At 46.7% G+C, this 22,005-nt stretch overlaps 1 protein-coding gene across 2 annotated transcripts in view; it reads right to left on the minus strand.

The window, feature by feature from the left end:
* Window positions 1-22,005, minus strand: part of SLC39A5 (solute carrier family 39 member 5) — a 41,605-nt gene that overhangs the window by 18,852 nt on the left and 748 nt on the right. Inside the window, exons 1-3 of one of the 2 annotated variants that reach the window (XM_082212528.1) lie at window positions 8,509-8,788; window positions 2,693-3,106; window positions 551-770 (exon numbers count right to left, since the gene is read on the minus strand). In XM_082212528.1, coding sequence (XP_082068654.1) covers window positions 551-770; window positions 2,693-3,096 — 624 coding nt within the window. In that variant the 5' untranslated portion in view covers window positions 3,097-3,106; window positions 8,509-8,788. Of the gene's footprint in view, window positions 1-550; window positions 771-2,692; window positions 3,107-8,508; window positions 8,789-22,005 lie in introns of those variants that run through there. The other variant, XM_082212529.1, reaches the window with a different exon arrangement.

Genomic DNA, 22,005 nt, shown 5'->3' on the forward strand with positions numbered 1-22,005 from the left:
TAGAGTTGGAAGAGACCACAAGGGCCATCGAGTCCAACCCCCTGCCAAGCAGGAAACACCATCAGAGCACTCCTGACATATGGTTGTCAAGCCTCTGCTTAAAGACCTCCAAAGAAGGAGACTCCACCACACTCCACCACACCACAGGGCACAACTATTTCCTACAACTTTAGGATTAAAGAGGGCAGGGTCTCTGGGTACCTCCTTTTGGCACAGAAATCAACCACTCCTCTTCCTGTCCTCCAATACAGTGGTACCTCTGTTTACGAACTTAATTCGTTCCGGAGCTCCGTTCTTAACCCGAAACCATTCTTAACCTGAGGTACCACTTTAGCTAAAGGGGCCTCCTGCTGCAACCGGTGCGCAATTTCCATTCTTACCCTGAGGTAAAGTTCTTAACCCGAGGTACTACTTCCGGGTTAGCGGAGTCTGTAACCTGAAGTGTTTGTAACCCAAGGTGTTTGTAACCTGAGGTACCACTGTATATCCAATGTGCTCCCAGCAGTAAGGGAATTCAGGGCAATGAAACCCCAGGTCACCCGACACTTACATCTTCATGCAGGTGATTGTAGACAGAGTGATCCAAAGCAATAACTCCCTCTAGAAGATTTAAGCCAGAGTGGCCCTGGGAAGGTTTGGAAAGGTCTTCTTTGGCACCCCCAGGCTGCTCTGGAGTTTGCCAAAAGGTAGGCTTGGTGACAGGTCTGATGTCATGGAGTTCAGGATGAACAGGTGTTTGAGTGGCATGGCCCGACTGAGAGATTCCAGGCCTGCAGAAAATGCAGAAATCATCATCAGAGAAGAATAACATTTACGCTTCATAACTGCGATTCAATTAGATCAACTAAATTCCACTGACTTTAAAGTGCTACAATTTAGGAGGGATGCCTTGTTAACCAGTTTTACAGTCTAATCTACCACCTTTCCTCTTTCGAACGTTATCTACCTCCTTCAGATTTAATGAACAATTCTGACTATTTTTACTGACAATGCTAAAATATTTTGAGATTTCATTAAGCATGGCCAATTGAGCCGAATTAATATTTTGCAATAGTTAAGCCAGCCAGCAAGATCACAGCATCCTGGCAAAACAAGCCTGTGAAATCTGTTTGAACAGCATGCCCGCTGCCGTTGCCAAGTGAAAAACAACAGGATCAGATCTTCCGGCAAGATTTTAGCTTTGTTGCAAGCAAATGAGATAAGCAAGACAAGTATTGCAAGATGTTTACTGCCCATAAAGATCTTACCTTGAATCTCCTCTGCAGTTGCGACGGAAGCACGTAACCACTGACTTTTGCTGGGCAACTGTACTTAACAGAGAGTGCTATGCTCAGTAATTAAGAAATAAGCTTTTCCGCAAGGTGGGCGTGGGGGAACCTGTGGTATTTGGGAGCCCTAGTCTAGTGACCTCAGGAGGAACGCAGGTTCCCTGCCAGGAAGCCAAATATTTCCAAGGTCAAAGCAGATTTCATTTCTCTCTGGTCGGGGACAGAGAGTGGCGCTTGGGGGGGGAATTGTCATCGCGCCACTCCTTGGTGTGTGGAGTACCTCAGGGTGTGATACTCTCCCCTATGCTTTTCAACATCTTTATGCGCCCCCTCGCCCAGCTTGTCCAGAGTTTTGGGCTGGGCTGCCATCAGTATGCTGATGACAACCAACTCTATCTGTTGATGGATGGCCATCCTTACTCGGCCCCAGACACACTGATCAGATGTTTGGAAGCTGTGGCTGGATGGTTACGTGGGAGCCGGTTGAAGTTAAATCCTTCGAAGACAGAGGTCCTTTGGCTGGGACGGGACGATATGGGATTGGGGGGGGCAACTCCCATCTCTTGCGGGGGTGCAATTAGTGCCAGTACCGTCCATTAAGAGTTTGGGTGTAATCTTCAACACCTCCCTTTCCATGGAGGCGCAGATTGCAGCTATAACAAAGGCGGCATTTTTCCATCTCCGCCAAGCTAAGCAGTTGGCTCCTTACCTCTCTCGCCCTGACCTAGCCACTATGATCCACGCAACGGTCACCTCCAGACTGGATTATTGTAACTTGCTCTATGTGGGGCTGCCCTTGAGACTGACCCAGAAACTCCAACAGGTGCAGAATGCCACGGCGAGACTCCTTACAGGGTCCTCACTGCAAGATCACATTCACCGGGTGCTATACCAGCTGCACTAGCTCCCGGTGGGGTACAGGATCAGGTTTAAGGTGCTGGTTTTAACCTCTAAAGCCCTATACGGCCTAGGACCCTCGTACCTACGGGACCGCCTCTCCTGGTATGTCCCACGGAGGACCTTACGGTCTTCAAATAAAAACATATTGTAGATCCCGGGCCACAGGGAGGTTAGGCTGGCCTCAACTAGAGCCAGGGCTTTTTTGGCTGTGGCTCCGATCTGGTGGAACACTCTGTCACAAGAGACCAGGGCCCTGCGGGACTTGACATCTTTCCGCAGGGCCTGCAAGACAGAGCAGTTCCACCAGGCCTTTGGCCAGGGCACAGCCTGACTCCCTCCTTTGGCAATCTTCACAGAACTTTGGCCCAATGGTTGCCATCAATTTGATTTGAATTACTTTTATAATGAAATGATTTTAGAATGTTGTACTATTTTATTGTTGTTAGCCGCCCTGAGCCCGGCTTCGGCTGGAGAGGGCGGGATATAAATAAAAATTATTATTAAATTTATTATTTATAGATTACCTGGTGGGGGTGGCGCTTTCTGCTTGGGTCTTGCCGAGGTGCTCCAGCGCCGAGTGCGAATGCAAGTGCTTGTTGTCTTGGACTTCCAGAATGTCCAGGTGGGACACATGGCCGTGGCCTAGCTCCTCATGTTCAATCTCCACCACCTGCACCTTTCCGAGCCCCAGGCTCAGCAGCAGGCGAGTGAGGCCTTCGAAGGACAAGGTGCCATTCTCGCCATACTGCCCAAAGAGCTGCTGCAGGTAGTAGCCCTGCTCTTGGGCGGCATCTTCAGGCAGGGCCCACGCAGCTCCATCCAACAGCAAGTCGGGAGGATCGGCCAGCCCCAAGCTACAGAGGCCCTGCAGGCAGAGCGCGACCACCCATGCTCTGGCCAGACGGAGCCTCAGGGTTCTCTGGTCCATCAACAGGGAGCTGCAATGCAAAGGACACTACGCTCAGCCAGGGAGCACGGGGGAGACGTTCCCTCACGGTGCTGCTGTTCTGAGAGAGACAGCCAGGCCTCTTGTCAACGAAGAGGCGCAGGCCCAGACCCTCTCCAAGTGTCGTTATTTCCCAGGGACAGTCCCAGATTTGCAGAAGGGTATAGTAAGGGTAAAGGTCCGTATAGTTAAAGCTATGGTTTTCCCAGTAGTGATGTATGGAAGTGAGAGCTGGACCATCAAGAAGGCTAATCGCGGAAGAATTGATGCTTTTGAATTCTGGTGCTGGAGGAGACTCTTGAGAGTCCCATGGACTGCAAGAAGATCAAACCTCTCCATTCTGAAGGAAATCAGCCCTGAGAGCTCACTGGAAGGACATATCCTGAAGCTGAGGCTCCAATACTTTGGCCACCTCATGAGAAGAGAAGACTCCCTGGAAAAGACCCTGATGTTGGGAAAGATGGAGGGCACAAGGGGAAGGGGACGACAGAGGACGAGATGGTTGGATACTGTTCTCGGAGCTACTAACATGAGTTTGACCAAACTGCGGGAGGCAGTGGAAGACAGGCGTGCCTGGCGTGCTCTGGCCCATGGGGTCATGAAGAGTTGGACACGACTAAATGACTAAACAACAACAATATACTAAAGGGAAAGGGTAAAGGGACTCCTGACCATTAGCTCCAGCCGTGGCCGACTCTGGGGTTGTGGAGCTCATCTCGCTTTATTGGTTGAGGGAGCTGGCGTACAGCTTCCGGGTCATGTGGCCAGCATGACTAAGCCACTTCTGGCGAACCAGAGCAGCGCAACGAAATGGTGTTTACCTTCCCACCAGAGTGATACCTATTTATCTACTTGCACTTTGACGTGCTTTCGAACTGCTAGGTTGGCAGGAGCAGGGACTGAGCAACAGGAGCTCACCCTGTTGTGGGGATTCAAACCTCCAACCTTCTGATCAGCAAGTCCTAAGCTCTGTGGTTTAACCCACAGCGCCACCTGCGTCCCTAAGGGTATAGTAGGACGTCTCTATTTTCATCGGAGAAATGTTGGCAGGTATGGAGTTATGTGACCCCCTGAGCCAAGGAGATGTTATAAGAAGAATTTGCTCCTTTCCCCTTATGGGGTATCCAAGAGCCCATATAGAGTCCTTAAGTGGGTTACCTATTGTTAGGAGAAAATAAGAGAGGCCAACCAGAGTTTATTGAGAAGCAAAGCAGCCAGGAAGCCTGATCTTTATTGCAATAGAAAAATACTGTTGCCATAGAGTACCCACTCCCCACACACAGGAGGAAGGAGAACCCTGAACAATGGTGCACAAGCCCTTATACTTTTTCAAATTGCCACCCTGTAGCCCAAAGACACCCCCCCATCCTACATACATCACCAGAAGGAGGCGATCTACAGCAGAAATCCTGTCTGCCAGGATATCTGTTAATGGTCACTGATTGCTTTACCTGGGCAGCCTGGCCATTCTTTTGTGATAGTAAATACTTTAATTCCTGAATCCAGGTCACAGGCTCACCCTATTCATACACAAATGTGCCCTTAAGGCAGGATTTGCAAGCAAAAAGGCAATGGGAATGTTTCCCCATTTCCCTCCCTTACTGCAGAAGAATATTTGAGGTCAATTTGGGAGAGTCAAAAGGGCTTCAGGATTGCTCTCCTATACAATTTTAGACACGTGGTTTATATAGTTATGTATGTGTTTGCCTTGTACATTTATGAACATTTAATTTATATTTGAGACCTTAGAATTCAAGTTCGGCATCAGAGATAAGTAACTACCATATGTCAGGAGTGCTCTGATGGTGTTTCCTGCTTGGCAGGGGGTTGGACTCGATGGCCCTTGTGGTCTCTTCCAACTCTATGATTCTATGATTCTATGAACTATACAATCATTAGAAGACATATGAAAACATATGAAGGCAGCCCTGTATAAGGTTTTAAAAAAATGTTTAATGTTTATTATGGTTTTTATATATGTTGCCCAGAGTGGCTGGCGTAATCCAGTCACATGGGTGGAGTATAAATAGTAAAAAAAAAAAAAATATATTATGGAATAAAGGTAAAGGTAAAGGTACCCCTGCCCCTACGGGCCAGTCTTGCCAGACTCTAGGGTTGTGCACTCGTCTCACTCTATAGGCCAGGAGCCAGCGCTGTCCGCAGACACTTCCGGGTCACGTGGACAGCGTGACAAGCTGCATCTGGCGAGCCAGCGCAGCACACGGAAACGCCGTTTACCTTCCCGCCGGTAAGCGGTCCCTATTTATCTACTTGCACCCGGGGGTGCTTTCGAACTGCTAGGTTGGCAGGCGCTGGGACCGAACGACGGGAGCGCACCCCGCTGCGGGGATTCGAACCGCCGACCATGCGATCGGCAAGTCCTAGGCACTGAGGTTTTACCCACAGCGCCACCCGCGTCCCCTTATTATGGAATAGGGTGTCCTTATTTTCATTAGAGAAATGTTGGAGGATATGGAACAATTGCCTTAGCATAGGCAAACTCCGGCCCTCCAGATGTTTGGGACTACAATTCCCATCATCCCTGAGCACTGGTCCTGTTATCTAGGGATGATGGGAGTTGAAGTCCCAAACATCTGGAGGGCCAGAGTTTGCCTATACAGTCATACCTTGGGTTAAAGACACTTCAGGTTGCGGTTTTTCGGGTTATGGACTGCTGAAACCTGGAAGTACCGGAACAGAAGTGCTAAATAGCGCTTTGCGCATGTGCAGAAGCACCAAATTTCAATCTGCGTGTGCGCAGACGTGCAGCTGTGGGTTGTGAACGCTGTGGGTTGCAAATGTGCATCCTGCACAGGTCACATCTGCAACCCTGGCATCCACTGCACCTGCGAGCAGCACTGAATCCCTCTTACAATATTCAATTTTGTCCCTGTGGGAATGTTCCAGGATGCAACGTCTGAAAACAACCACTAGGGTTTTTCTGCAATTGTCAGCCCTAGTATGTTCCTGTGGGGTCTGTAATGGCTTGCTGCGTCGATTAGCAAATACCCACAAGACTGTTCCATCTGTAACTAGAGAATGAAAGCTGTTCCTAGCTGCTGGAATCCTGTGTTTCCACACTGTTACATCCCTCAGCCCTAATTCTTGTGTTAATTTTAAAAATTAAGCCTCATTAGAACTTTTATCCAGCTGTTCTTAGGTGGAGAGTCTTTCTTCTGACGGTTTCCCGCACATGCTGAGATTCAGTACTTACCAGAGGAAGAACTCGATTTCTGCAGTGAGCTAAAGGACATGTGCCAATCTGAGATAAAACAATATGCCTACCACGAAACTTGCAGACACAAACAGAACTGATGGCAGTGTGGCATGGCATCTAATGGCCGCAATACCATTACGAGCACAAACCATCATGAACGGACAATTATTTTTATTTATTAAATACCAGGATTGTTCTGATAGGGGGCAGGTTGACCATATCCAAACATCATCCTTCCTTACAATGAAAAGCACTTAAGAGATGCACAAGGCTGTTAAAAGCAGGGAACTTTCCCTAAACTTGACTCTGTGTCTCTGTGTGTCCTAACTGTGCCTGAAGGAGGCAGGAGTTTTATCTGCCTCCTCTCAAGCTGTGAGGTCAATCATCACTCTTCCCATAACAATCTGTTGTGATGCTCACTGGGGTATGTGTACACTAGAGCCAAAAATAGATTAGCTTGGCAAAATTCTCTCCTGCGAATTCTGATAACAAATATTCTCTGGGTGTGTAAATATTTGACAGTCAGCATCGCCATTTGACTTCCGGAGGTTTTGCTGCAGTAAAAAAAAGGTAAAGGACCTCTGGACGGTTAAGTCCAGTCACAGGAGACTATGGGGTGCAGCACTCACCTTGCTATTCAGGCTGAGGGAGCCGGCATTTGTCCACAGACAGCTTTCTGGGTCATGGGGCCAGCAGGACTAAACCGCTTCTGCCGCAACAGGACACCGTGACAGAAACCAGAGCGCACGGAAATGCTATTTACCTTCCCGCTGCAGTGGTACCTATTTATCTACTTGACCTGGCGTGCTTTTGAACTGCTAGGTCGGCAGGAACTGAAACAGAGCAACAGGAGCTCACTCCGTCGTGGGGATTTGAACCGCCAGCCTTCTGATCGGCAAGCCCAAGAGGCTCAGACCACAGTGCCACCCACATCGCCTTTGCTACAGTAGCAGCCAATGACATCTGAGTATCTAACACGATGTCTTGGCCAGTATTTGCAGCATGACAAAAGGTCCACAACACCATTAAGTAGATGTGTTAAGTCATTAATTCCTTTAATCACTCAGCAAATGTATCCCTCGAATAGGTGAAAAGCTTTTACAAATACAGTGGTACCTCTGGTTACGTACTTAATTCATTCCGGAGGTCCGTTCTTAACCTGAAACTGTTCTTAACCTGAAGCACCGCTTTAGCTAATGCTTCATTCTGAAGCAAAGTTCTTAACCTGAGGTAATATTTCTGGGTTAGCGGAGTCTGTAACCTGAAGAGTATGTAACCTGAAGCGTATATAACCCGACGTACCACTGTAACAGCAAAACCGTCGAATTTTGCCATCGAATTTTGAAATTTTGGATGACATTAAAAACTTAAAATCCATTTAGTTCCACTTTTATCCAGTATTCCATTCTACTGATATTGTTTTGAATGCAATGGCTCATCAGCCCACTTAACAGGAAAAGATTCTGTCACTTTTAACCGGATGGCTTTCTCTGTCTTTCTTGGATCCTTTACTCCCATTGCAGCTGGAAAAGCCGCCGTTATTTCCATTTTGCGAACGAGAGCCAAGGAGCAGGGAGGCAGGGAGAGGCTTACTAAATCTCTGTGCGCAAGGTGCTTGAAACGGGATTGAAACCAATCACACAGACAAGCTCTTCTATTGAATCTCAAGTGGGGAGTTAGCAGGAAACGTAGGAGAACGAGAACATGTAACATTGCCTTTCGAGTTTCCAGTCACCACATCATATATAGTACCTCAGTAATCCTCACAGCATTCCTTGACACCACCAACATAGCGGATTAGAGGCTGAGAGGCAGGAACCTGCTTTAGGCTACCAATGAAAAGTTTGTGGCAGAGAGACAAGGTTTTAACCGGAAACTTCCTACTTATGTAGAGCAGCTTAAGTCATTTGCAGAGCACATGCTGTACAGGCAAAAGGAACGGTGCCAGGGAAAGACTTGTGCAGAAATCTGGAGAGACACTCGCTGAAGAGCAGTCTGCTTCCTATATGAGGTTTTCCTTTTTTCTTTTAATAACTCAGCTTCCAATGAGGCACTTACCTTGTTAGCCTTTGCAATAGTTCCAATCCAGAGATTTCACAAATCCCCTGGGAAGTTGCTGTGGAGCTAGGCAAGCAAATATCAAAGCAATAACTTTAAATATATGTATATATATGTACCTGCTCCCGTCACCGTGCTCCTTCCTGTCCGGAACACACTCTCAAAGCACCTTCCAGCCCTTAAATCTTCTGAGTTTCTGAGCAATACAGCTTTAGGGCTGGTGTTATCCGCTTATTATTCCAAGTCGGGACGGGTTTTCCACAGCCACACCGAGCGCTAATTGAGAACAGCGCAGCTTCTAGCCCAAACAAGCATCTCTGCAGCATTGAGGCTTTTTAAGAGGCGCTGTTTTGATCTCCTCAAGCTGTTGATCAGCCTCAGGGGTGGGTAGGCATGGTTGCATTCAGCAGGCGGGGCCTGCACAGGCCCCTCCTCTTATCAAACAGCATGTGGAGATTGGGGCATGACAGGATTTTTAGACTGTTCCCGGAAATGTGGGTTGAGGGAGTGGGCTTGTGGGGAGTGGACAGCTTGTTCCCACATCGCTGGCCAAGTTGGGGGAAGGAGTTGCGTAATAGAAATGTGACTGTGCATATGCACACATAAACACAAAATACTCGGGGGTAAAGGCCCATTCAGAGGCATGCCAAATCACGTGATGATAACCATGTGCCTCGCATGCATTCCCTGGCTATAATCCTGGCTACAGCCCTGTAAGGTAGATCAGGATAGTTATCTCCCATATGGGAAACTGGGGCCTAGAGGCTACCCAGTTAGCCCGTGGTAGAAGAAGAGCACACCATGGATTTAAAGCACACAACTTTCCCCCAAAGAATCTTGGGAACTGTAGTTTGCCCCCTCACATAGCTACAGTTTGCAGCACCCTTAAACTACAGTTCCCGGGGGGGGGAGCCGTGTGCTTCAAATGTGAGGCATGTGCACTGCTACACTAAAAAGTAAAGGGACCCCTGATCTTTAGGTCCAGTCATGACCGACTCTGGGGTTGCGGCGCTCATCTCACTTTATTGGCTGAGGGAGCCGGCGTACAGCTTCTGGGTCATGTGGCCAGCATGACTAAGCTGCTTCTGGCGAACCAGAGCAGCACATGGAAACACCATTTACCTTCCCACCAGAGCAATACCTATTTATCTACTTGCACTTTGGCATGCTTTCGTACTGCTAGGTTGGCAGGAGCAGGGACCGAGCAACGGGAGCTCACCCCGTCGCGGGGATTCAAACCGCCGACCTTCTGATCGGCAAGCCCTAGGCTCAGTGGTTTAACCCACAGTGCCACCCGCTACACTACACTACCCCAAACCAGCTCTTTCCATCTAATACAGCATATATTAGCACCAGTCAATTTGAAGAATCCTAGAATAGCAGATTTGAAAGGTACCCTAGTAGTTCAGAGAAACAAAGGTACCATCCTGTTCAGAGAAACTACAGCATCCCTGACCATAGGCCACTCACCCTCTGCTTAAATACCACCAAGCAAAGGACAGTCTACCACCTCCTGAGGCAATCTGTCTCATTGTTAAATAGCTTTCAGCATGAGGGTGTTTCTCCTAAGGCTTAGCCGAAATCTGTGTCTGCCGCAATTCCCAGCCACTGTTTCCGGTCCTGCCCCTCGAAGCAACTGAGCAAGTCTGCACTTTCTTCTGAATAGAAAAAAAGCCCCCTTTTCATATAATTGTTGAATTCTGATGGGAGGGTGTTCCCCAGAGTGGGCGCCTCTGCTGAGAAGGCCCTTTGCCTGGTTCCCTGTAACTTCGGGCTGCCATATTTCAAAAGGTGAAAATTAAGTTTTTGAGCTATTTTTAAGAAACAAAACTAGGCTTCCAACATGTGTTTCCAGATTTTCCCAGACACTTCAACGATTTCTGCCTGAACACTGCTTCCGACTGCCATAATTCCGTTATGCCTGGGAAATTTCTGACGTATACCAACCTTGCTGTAACAACTTTTTGCAGTGAGGGAATCTCCGGAAAGCCCTCAGAACCGCACCTCTGGTGAACATGTCATACCATTTTGAGGGTCTGCCTGCCTTTTCCTGCTCTTTTAGATGCAGCACCCATTTTGTTTCATGCCCCACTCCCTGTGACAGAAGTTTTGTGACCAGTGGCGATGGCACTTCCTCAAAATTCCTTGTGTGCCCTCTGGTTGTGTACTGTAAGCCTTAAAAGCATACTAAGAGCCCTGAGAGATTAGGCCAAGGGCGCGCCTGGTTCAGCTTTCTATTCCCACATGACCAATCAGATGCCTATAGGAAGCACATGAGCATGTAAGGAGCACATGAGCACAATGGCCCTCTCCTCCACACAACCCCTAGCAGAGTTACACTGCTTCTCATACGGACAGCAACATGTAGCCATAATGACTGCAGCCTTATTTTCCACGAATCTGCATCCATTCCTTGCTTGTGCTTCCTAGATGCAGAGCCGGCCCACCCATGAGGCGAGGTGAAGTGCCCGCCTCAGGCGGCAGAAGAGGAAGAGACGGCACTCTGCCCATCCACCCAACTGCTTCCACCACCCAGAGGGAGGTGTTCGGGCCACCTCCGGGTGGAGAAGCTAAGCAAGAGGCAAAATTTGAGGAGTGCCTTGGCTGCTGCCAAATTCGGCAAGAGCCAGGGCATGGCACGGCAGGGGTCAGGAAGCAACCATCTCGGTTTCACCCTAGGTGGCAAAACAGGACAGGTTGCCCCTGCCTGAGAACACCCGATTTCCCAATTTGCAAACAGAATGCTGGACTAGATTAATCTCTGTTCTGATGCTTCTCATCTGTTTCTTATGCCCTCCAGGGTGTTTTGTGTGGAATCAAGTAGATTCCCTGCTCTTCAAGAGAAAGATAACAACTGTTAGAGAGGGGCAGGAGTACAACTTGTTCTTGATAGACAGTTTTGCAAGCCAGGTTGTTTTATTTGGGGGAAGTTAATAGTTGACCCAGCCGGGCAGAAACTCAGAAATGGCGAGCTCCTTTCCTTGCCAAGCAGGATGTATTAAAGGTCAATTTCTGGATACAGCAGAATGTGAACACATAGTACCAAGAGAAAAGAGAAGGTCTGGGGAACCGGGAGACCAGTGAGTCCATTTCCCAGAGCTGCTGCAGATTTGTTTGGCAATATATGCCCCCATTCTCAGATTATTCGTACCAACAATGCGATTAAAGGATCACCGGCTGACAAGTAGCTAACTGGAAATCTAATTGTGCCCATGCTGAGGGAAATTATTTTACACAATGTCTGAAACAAAATGTCCAGTCTTGTTAACAGAAAAGCCAAGAGTAAATAAGGTGTTGGGAAGATGTGAGGGTTGCCCAAATAAGAGCTTTGCGGCTAGAACTGAATATTGCAGGACTACTGCTATAATGAGGCGCGTTGCATGCATGTAATCCATTTACAGTGGTACCTAGAATCATAGAATCATAGAGTTGGAAGAGACCACAAGGGCCATCGAGTCCAACCCCCTGCCAAGCAACCCCCTGCCAATTAAGTACTTAACCTCGGGTTAAGTACTTAATTCATTCCGGAGGTCCGTTCTTAACCTGAAACTGTTCTTAACCTGAAGCACCACTTTAGCTAATGGGGCCTCCTGTTGCCACCGTACCGCCGAAGCACGATTTCTGTTCTTATCCTGAAGCAAAGTTCTTAATCTGAAGCACTACTTCTGGGTTAGCGGAGTGTGTAACCTGAAGCGTAAGGAAACTGAAGCGTATGTAACCCGAGGTACCACTGTAAATCACATGACTTCCCCCAAAGAATCCTGGGAACTGTAGTTTGCGAAGGGTCCTGGAGGGGGTCATACCATATATGCCACCATCTCCTTCAAGGCAATGGGCATTACCTCATCCTTCGGCACTGCATTCTGACAACACAGTCAATACCCTCTGGCTAGATTGTAGGAGTTAGGACGGGCAAGGTCTAAATGGCATGTGGTTGGCCGAACCATTGCAAGCATCTTGCCTCCATCCTCGGGTCTCAAAAGTGGAAACTGATCTCATAAAACCAGAACAGGCAGTGAACGGGACAGCTCCTCTGAATTTGGATGAAATCTGGCAGAGATGCCCAACAGGTTGATCGCAATCTACTGGTAGATCCCCAGGAGGTTTTGGTAGATCGCGGTTGATCGCTGGGTCCCCTTCCTTAGTGTTGCTAAAATCGATTCCAGCCCTGCCCCCTTGCCCCCCCTCAATTGTTGCATGATATGCAGAATGGAAGACGGAGTTTACTGAGTGAGGCTGTTTGTTTTCCCAGTGATTTGTTGGCGAGTGGTTGTTCCTCATTTACAGATTGAGGTTGAATCCTGACAAGACAGAAGTACTGTTTTTGGGGGACAGGGAGCAGGTTGGTGTGGGGGATTCCCTGGTCCTGAATGGGGTAACTGTGCCCCTGAAGGACCAGGTGCGCAGCCTGGGAGTCATTTTGGACTCACAGCTGTCCATGGAGGCGCAGGTTAACTCTGTGTCCAGGGCAGCTGTCTACCAGCATCATCTGGTATGCAGGCTGAAACCCTATCTGCCCGCAGACTGTCTCGCCAGAGTGGTGCATGCTCTAGTTATCTCACGCTTGGACTACTGCAATGCACTCTACGTGGGGCTACCTTTGAAGGTGACCCGGAAACTGCAATTAATCCAGAATGCAGCAGCTAGACTGGTGACTGGGAGTGGCCGCTGGGACCACATAACACCGGTTCTGAGAGATCTGCATTGGCTCCCAGTATGTTTCCGAGCACGATTCAAAGTGTTGGTGCTGACCTTTAAAGCCCTAAACGGCCTCGGTCCTGTATACCTGAAGGAGCGTCTCCACCCCCATCGTTCAGCCCGGACACTGAGATCCAGCGCCGAGGGCCTTCTGGCGGTTCCCTCATTGCGAGAAGTGAGGCTACAGGGAACCAGACAGAGGGCCTTCTCGGTAGTGGCGCCCGCCCTGTGGAACGCCCTCCCATCAGATGTCAAAGAGATAAATAATTACCTGACATTCAGAAGACATCTTGAGGCAGCCCTGTTCAGGGAAGTTTTTAATATGTAACGCTGTACTGTTTTTAACACTGATTGGGAGCCGCCCAGAGTGGCTGGGGAAACTCAGCCAGATGGGCGGGGTATAAATAATATATTATTATTATTATTATTATTATTATTATTATTATTATTACCCCCAAAACTCTTAAAATTGGGGCTTTCCTCCTCCCTAAGAAAAGCTCAATAACTTTGATCTGACCCCCCAAAAAACGGGGCTTTCCTTCCCCAAAAAAGGTCAACAACTTTGACCTGAACCCCCCAAAAACGGGGGTAGATCACTGCCAGTTTTTAATTCTGTAAGTAGATCCCAGTCTCTTGGGAGTTGGCCACCCCTGAAATATGGCATCCGACTTAGTGGAGAGTTGAAGGACATTATCCTCAAAGAGCCTTGCATACTTATCGCTGCAGCTGTTCAAGCACTCCAGCTTCCCATTGACTGAGGCCAAAGACTGCAGATCCTTAACAATTTTGGGTTGTTACTTTGCTGCCTTCACCACCATGTGGGAGGCACAAATATTTGATCTTTGCGATGAGTTTCCCACCATTCACGCTCTATCTCCAATGTCTGAAGATCTTTGGAAAACTGGGGGGTATTGAGGGGTATGCAACTTCAGAGAAATCAGGAGCAACTGTGCCACTCGCCCTTCTAATCTCACCATTTCACAGTGAGGCCAGGGCTTCTTTCACAGTTCCGCTCACCAGAAAATGAACCCTTCCAAGGAGACAAAGCCACCACCAGTACTCAGAACATCACCAGAAAATGGCCTGGCTGTGGCAATTGTCCTGAGATGGCCTCCATACAAGATTTCAGCATGGAAAGTATTAACTACCAGCGTTTGGGCTAGGTGAGATGGATGCCACACCAGAAAAACAAGTCCATGCTGAGAATTTTGTCTGACTATCCCTGCAATGTGGAGACTAAGAGATGGACAATGAAGATGGACCTGAAGTTCTCTCTGCCCTTTCTCTGTTTGATGTTGGGGCTGTAATCATCAGTCTCAGTTACAGTAGTACCTCAGGTTACATACGCTTCAGGTTACAGTCTCCGCTAACCCAGAAATAGTGCTTCAGGTTAAGAACTTTGCGCAATAAATGTTGGAAATGCAAAGAAAAAGAGGGAACATTTTATCATACGTGGTGGGAATGTAAAAAGGTGAATAACTTCTGGGAGATGATATATAATGAGATGAAAAAAATGTTGAAATATACATTTATTAAGAAACAAGAAGCATTTTTACTTGGCATTGTAGGAAATGATATAAACAGAAAGGATTGTAAGTTGTTTTTATATGCAATGACGGCGGCAAGAATATTATTGGCACAAAAATGGAAGCAAGAAGAATTACCGACAAAAGAAGAATGGAGGATGAAATTGATGGACTATGCAGAATTGGATAAACTAACCAGAAGAATTTGAAACCTGCAGGGCCAGAGATTCACAGAAGACTGGTGTAAATTTACGGACTATTTGAAAAGTAATTGTGATGACCAGATTATGTTTGTAGGTTGCAAGAAGTTTTGTGAGGTAAATTATTTGAATTATTGCAAAAATGGTTAAAGAGGTGGATTGTGAGTTAAGATAATTAAAGGCAATAGGAATTTAAGAAATGCAGAAGAAATGATAAAAATGGTGGCTCATCAGAGGTGCTGATGGAAGTCCAAAAAGATTGTATAAGATGTGAAGTTCTGTGGAATGTATAATAATTGGTATGTTGAAATCAATAATATACACACCCACACACCCACACACACACCACACACACACACCGTATTTTTCGCTCCATAAGACGCACCAGACCATAAGACCATAGTTTTTGGAGGAGGAAAACAAGAAAAAAATATTCTGAATCTCAGAAGCCAGAACAACAAGAGGGATCGCTGCACAGTGAAAGCAGCGATCCCTCTTGCTGTTCTGGCTTCTGGGATAGCTGCTGAGCTTACATTCACTCCATAAGACGCACACACATTTCCCCTTACTTTTTAGGAGGGAAAAAGTGAGTCTTATAGAGCAAAAAATACAGTGTGTGTGTATATATATATATATATATATATGCTTTCGTAGATTTTCACGGGTACAGGAATGCAGGTTTTGGTGTCTTCGGGTGTCTTCCCGTGTAAGAGTCGGGGTGTCTGTGCGACGTTTCGACGAGGTCTCACTCGTCATCTTCAGGCTGGTGCTTTCGGCTTCTTGTTACTCCTCTAACCGGGCAGACACCAGCCCGGCCTCCCAGTTCTTGGAGCCGGTCCCGGTGGGCGCCGAGGCCGCGCTGCCGCTCTTGGGCCGCACCAGCCTGAAGATGACGAGTGAGACCTCGCACAGACACCCCGACTCTTACACGGGAAGACACCCGAAGACACCAAAACCTGCATATATATATATATATATATATATATATATATATATATATATATGAACTTTGCTTCAGGATGAGAACAGAAATCGTGTTCCGGTGGCGCAGTGGCAGAAGGAGGCCCCATTAGCTAAAGTAGTGCTTCAGGTTAAGAACAGTTTCAGGTTATGAACAGACCTCCGGAACGAATTAAGTACTTAACCTGAGGCACCACTGTATTACTTACATAATTTCATAAAATTTATATGCCTCTTGATTGTTGTTGTTGTTTAGTCGTCTTAGTCGTGTTCGACTCTCCGTGACGTCATGAACCAGAGCATGCCTTGGAAACTCTCACATTCATCTCAAAGCTGCTCCTTTTTTTATGTCCACGGAGTTTTCTCGGCAAAATACTGGAGTGGCTTGCCGGTTCCTTCTCCAGGTGGAGGCCAACATTGAGTTGGGGGGGGGTCACATTACAGTTATACCTTGGGTCTCAAACGCCTTGGCTCCCGAACAAATCAGCTCCCAAACGGTCAAAACCCAGAAGTGAAGGTTCCTGTTTTCGAACGTTCTTTTGGAAGCCAAATGTCTGACGGCGCTTCCGGGGCTTCTGATTGGCTGCAGGAGCTTCCTGCAGCCAATCAGAAGCCGCGCTTTGGTTTCTGAACGTTTTGGAAGTCGAACGGACTTCCAGAACGGATTCCGTTTGACTTCCAAGGTACGACTGTATTATGAAATAACAGTATTCTCCCTTAGTCACCCTCCCCACAGCCTTATGTTTTGCGTGACAAATTCAAGCACAGACCAGAACTTTAGGTTTGTGCAGTTAATGTGGATTAAAGGGTTCTGTTGCCCGGGTGCAACAAATCCACTTCCAAAAAGAAATGAACTCTATTCTTATTTTTTTGCAGTTAAGAAAGTGACTGGGAAACGCATTGAAAAGTGTGGAACCAGGGGTGCCAACTTGAATAAAAATATGGGGGAGGGCAGGTAAGCCCCACCCAATATAATCAAACACATGACGCGTCACACACACAAACACCATTTGAATGGCAATGCCCATCAACTTTGGGGGGACTCTGGCCCCCTCAAATATTTTAGGGGGTGCTGAAGGGAGCTTGGCCCCCTAAGCATTGCCTCCTATGTGTGGAACAAACAAATGGAAGAGGCATAAATGACCCACAAGCGAATCAGGGTAACTGCTCATTTTCATACAACCACCTAGCAAACAAATCAGAATGGAAACTCAGTTAAGACCAGATACAAGGCATTCATCCTGACTTGCATAGTGGATTACATAATTAAATCTGGTCTTTATTTGTTCTGATTTGTTTACAGGATAGTTACACGACAATGAGCATACGGCTCCTGCAGGCCTCATACGTATCACTTGGACCCACCAAGCCGTAACAGCATTTGGGAAGCTTTTAAAAAAATATTATTGAGCAGATGGCTGGTTGGCAAATACCAGCTGATCCATGTATGATTGTGAGTCACTTGGAAAACATTGCTGAAGCTTTTGATGCAGAACTGTTGACAAACTTACTTCACCGCTGCAAAAATTAATGTGTTATATTATAGGAGAAGAGCTCCTTTCCCCCCATTGCATGATTTTGTAGTATTTGTAGGAAAATAACTAAGTAAGGGGCAAACAACACGTGTATGCTCTAGTTATCTTCCACATGGACTACTGCAATGCACTCTATATGGGGCTACCTTTGAAGGTGACCCAGAAACTACAACTAATCCAGAATGCGGCAGCTAGACTGGTGACTGGGGGCGGCCACCGAGACCACATAACACCGGTCTTGAAAGACCTACATTAGCTCCCAGTACGTTTCCGAGCACAATTCAAAGTGTTGGTGCTGACCTTTAAAGCCCTAAACAGCCTCGGCCCAGTATACCTGAAGGAGTGTCTCCACCCCCATCGTTCTGCCCGGACACTGAGGTCCAGTGCCGAGGGCCTTCTGGTGGTTCCCTCATTGCGAGAAGCAAAGCTACAGGGAACCAGGCAGAGGACCTTCTTGGTAGTGGCGCCCGCCCTGTGGAACGCCCTCCCATCAGATGTCAAAGAGATAAACAACTAATGGAAAAGGGGGGAAACCACCAAAGAGGAATTCAAACAAATAGCCAGCACGTGTAGACACAAAGTCAGAAAAGCTAAAGCACAGAATGAACTCAGGCTTGCTAGAGAGGTTAAAAGCAACAAAAAAGGCTTTTATGGGTATGTTCGTAGCAAAAGGAAGAACAAAGAAACAATGGGGTCACTCAGAGGAGAAGATGGTGAAATGCAAACAGGGGACACAGAAAGGGCTGAACTACTCAATGCCTTCTTTGCCTCAGTCTTCTCCGATAAAGAAAACAATGCCCGACCTGAAGAATTTGGAGCAAATGATTCAGCAAAGGAAACACAGCCCAGAATAACTAAGGAGATAGTACAAGAATATTTGGCTAGTTTAGATGTATTCAAGTCTCCAGGGCCAGATGAACTGCATCCAAGAGTATTAAAAGAACTGGCAGATGTGATCTCAGAACCACTGGCAGTCATCTTTGAGAATTCCTGGAGAACAGGCGAAGTCCCGGCAGACTGGAGGAGGGCAAATGTTGTCCCTATTTTCAAAAAGGGGAAAAGAGAGGACCCAAATAATTACCGCCCAGTCAGTCTGACATCAATACCAGGGAAGATTCTGGAACAGATCATTAAGCAAACAGTCTGTGAGCACCTAGAAAGGAATGCTGTGATCACCAATAGTCAGCATGGATTTCTGAAAAATAAGTCATGTCAGACTAACCTGATCTCGTTTTTTGACAGAATTACAAGCCTGGTAGATGAAGGGAACGCAGTGGATGTAGCCTACCTTGATTTCAGCAAGGCATTTGACAAGGTGCCCCATGATATTCTTGTAAAGAAGCTGGTAAAATGCGGTCTTGACTCTGCTACCACTCAGTGGATTTGTAACTGGCTGACTGACCGAACCCAAAGGGTGCTCATCAATGGTTCCTCTTCATCCTGGAGAAGAGTGACTAGTGGGGTGCCACAGGGTTCTGTCTTGGGCCCGGTCTTATTCAACATCTTTATCAACGACTTGGATGATGGACTCAAGGGCATCCTGATCAAATTTGCAGATGACACCAAACTGGGAGGGGTGGCTAACACCCCAGAGGACAGGATCACACTTCAAAACGACCTTGACAGATTAGAGAACTGGGCAAAAATAAACAAGATGAATTTTAACAGGGAGAAATGTAAAGTATTGCACTTGGGCAAAAAAAATGAGAGGCACAAATACAAGATGGGTGACACCTGGCTTGAGAGCAGTACATGTGAAAAGGATCTAGGAGTCTTGGTTGACCACAAACTTGACATGAGCCAACAGTGTGACGCGGCAGCTAAAAAAGCCAATGCAATTCTGGGCTGCATCAATAGGAGTATAGCATCTAGATCAAGGGAAGTAATAGTGCCACTGTATTCTGCTCTGGTCAGACCACACCTGGAGTACTGTGTCCAGTTCTGGGCACCACAATTCAAGAAGGACACTGACAAACTGGAACGTGTCCAGAGGAGGGCAACCAAAATGGTCAAAGGCTTGGAAACGATGCCTTATGAGGAACGGCTAAGGGAGCTGGGCATGTTTAGCCTGCAGAAGAGGAGGTTAAGGGGTGATATGATAGCCATGTTCAAATATATAAAAGGATGTCACATGGAGGAGGGAGAAAGGTTGTTTTCTGCTGCTCCGGAGAAGCGGACACGGAGCAATGGATCCAAACTACAAGAAAGAAGATTCCACCTAAACATTAGGAAGAACTTCCTGACAGTGAGAGCTGTTCGACAGTGGAATTTGCTGCCAAGGAGTGTGGTGGAGTCTCCTACTTTGGAGGTCTTTAAGCAGAGGCTTGACAACCATATGTCAGGAGTGCTCTGATGGTGTTTCCTGCTTGGCAGGGGGTTGGACTCGATGGCCCTTGTGGTCTCTTCCAACTCTATGATTCTATGATTCTATGATTCTACCTGACACCTTAAGGCAGCCCTATTCAGGGAAGTTTTTAATGTGTGACATCTTAGTGTATTTTTTGGTCTTTGTGGAAGCCGCTCAGAGTGACTGGGGAAACCCAGCCAGATGGGCGGGGTACAAATAATAAATTATTATTATTATTATTATTATTATTATTATTATTATTATTATGAATGCAGCACACTCTGTTGAATTTGTATAAAGTGGTGGCAGGGAGCAACATAGCAAATGGGAGTATTGAAACCTTCCCCTGCTCACCCTTTCTGCAGAATGCCCACTCTACCTGCCACATCAAATCACCAAGCTATATATACATTTTCTCCTGGGCGTGGTCGGCCAATTGGTGTCAAAGAAAGACAGAACATTTTTCATGTACGCCACAACAGCAGCAAGAGTCCTTATAGCAAAGTATTGGAAGACACAAGAACTACCCACACTGGAAGAATGGCAGACGAAGGTGATTGACTACATGGGACTGGCTGAGATGACTGGCAGAATCCGAGACCAAGGAAAAGAGACGGTGGAGGAAGATTGGAAGAAATTTAAAGTCTATCTTAAGAACTATTATAAAATATATGAATGCTAAAATGCCAAGGTTAGGGAAATTAAGAGGTTACAGCTGTCCTGATTTGGTAAAAGACAGGAGGAGTAAAACGTTAATTAGTTAAATTCTGAAGTGAGGATTTGCTGGAAGAAATTTGAAAATAGGGATGCAGAAAGGGAAGGTATGGGGAAGTCGGAGAAACAGGGTTCAAGAAAAGAAGGTTTTGAAATTTTACATGTTTATGTGTTTGTTTGTTATTGTATTGTGTATTGTTTGTGTTAAATATGTGTTAAAAAACCCCAATAAAAATCATTATAAAAAAAGAGAAATATATATATATATACATTTATTTTATTTCCCCCCTCATATTCATATATATTTCCTCTAAGGAGCTCAAGGCAGTGAACATGGAGGTGCCCCCCAAATTTGATCCTCACAACAGCCCTGTGAGTTAGGTCACACACAGAGAGTTGGTAATTGGACTCGAGGTCACCAAAAACTAAGCAACAACAACCACCTGTATTATAAGACATGCATCATGTAAACACCCGTCTTTATGACCTAGTTTACGCATACAAATTTGCACACACCGGCATGGGCCACCACAGCTCAAACCCAACACTTTCCCAACAGTTTAGTTGCCGTAATCAGCAGCCAGGCACTTGATAACTGGTAGCTGAATGGATGAAATAACTCCTTTGAATAGCCTTGGCTGAGAGGATATGAAAGCTGAGAAAGCAAGAGCGCAGTAAAAAGAAAAGTCCATCTATGCCTGCATTCTGTCTCCCCCAACGTGATAAATCAGATACAGTGGTGCCCCGCAAGACGAATGCCTCGCAAGACGGAAAGCTCGCTAGACGAAAGAGTTTTCGGTTTTGGAGGTGCTTCACAAAACGAATTTCCTATGGGCTTGCTTCGCAAGACGAAAATGTCTTGCGAGTTCCTGCGGGTTTTTTTCCCTCCCCCCTTTTTCTAAGCCGCTAATCAGCTGATCCAATCAGCAGATAAGCCGCTAAAAGCCACTAATAGCGCTAATCCTCTAATCCGTCAATGGGCTTGCTTCGCAAGACAAAAAAACCGCTAGACGAAGAGAATCACAGAACGGATTCTTTTCGTCTTGCGAGGCACCACTGTACTGGGTTTGTGGTTCAACACATGCACAGTGGCAAAGATGCAGAGGCGGGAGGATGAGAGCAACACAGAAAAGAGTTTAATACAGGTGACCATTTTATTAGCTACTGCTTCCGTGACCTGGGGAAGAAACACTGGTTTTCCAATCAGTGAGGGTGTATATGATTTGGTAGCGTCGAACAAATATAGCCAAGATCAGCCAGAAATCCGCAAACCACTTGGTGGGGTGGGTGGGAGAGATCAGCCCCTACCACTCCCCCACTGCAAAAACAAACCCCAAACCCTTAGCCAAAAATGATTACACCAGGAGAGACCAGAGAAAAGTAATATGTGCAAACATAAGGCTGAAACAGGCACTAATTCAAAAACCTCAACATACAAGTTCTTTTTGTCTTCCAAGCTGGAAAGTTCATGCAATCGATTAGTTTCCCTAGCATCTCTCTTTCCCTCATACGTGGGGATCAAAAGCTTGAGGGTTGCTTTTTATTTTATTTTAAGGAACTTAAAACACACACACCCCAAATCTGGGGCAGCTCTCAGGAAGAAATGTCAAAGAGGAGCAAGAACTTCTTTTCCAAT

This window comes from Podarcis vaucheri, assembly GCF_965113315.1.
Source record: "Podarcis vaucheri genome assembly, chromosome: 2".
In the NCBI taxonomy this organism is placed as follows: domain Eukaryota; kingdom Metazoa; phylum Chordata; class Lepidosauria; order Squamata; family Lacertidae; genus Podarcis; species Podarcis vaucheri.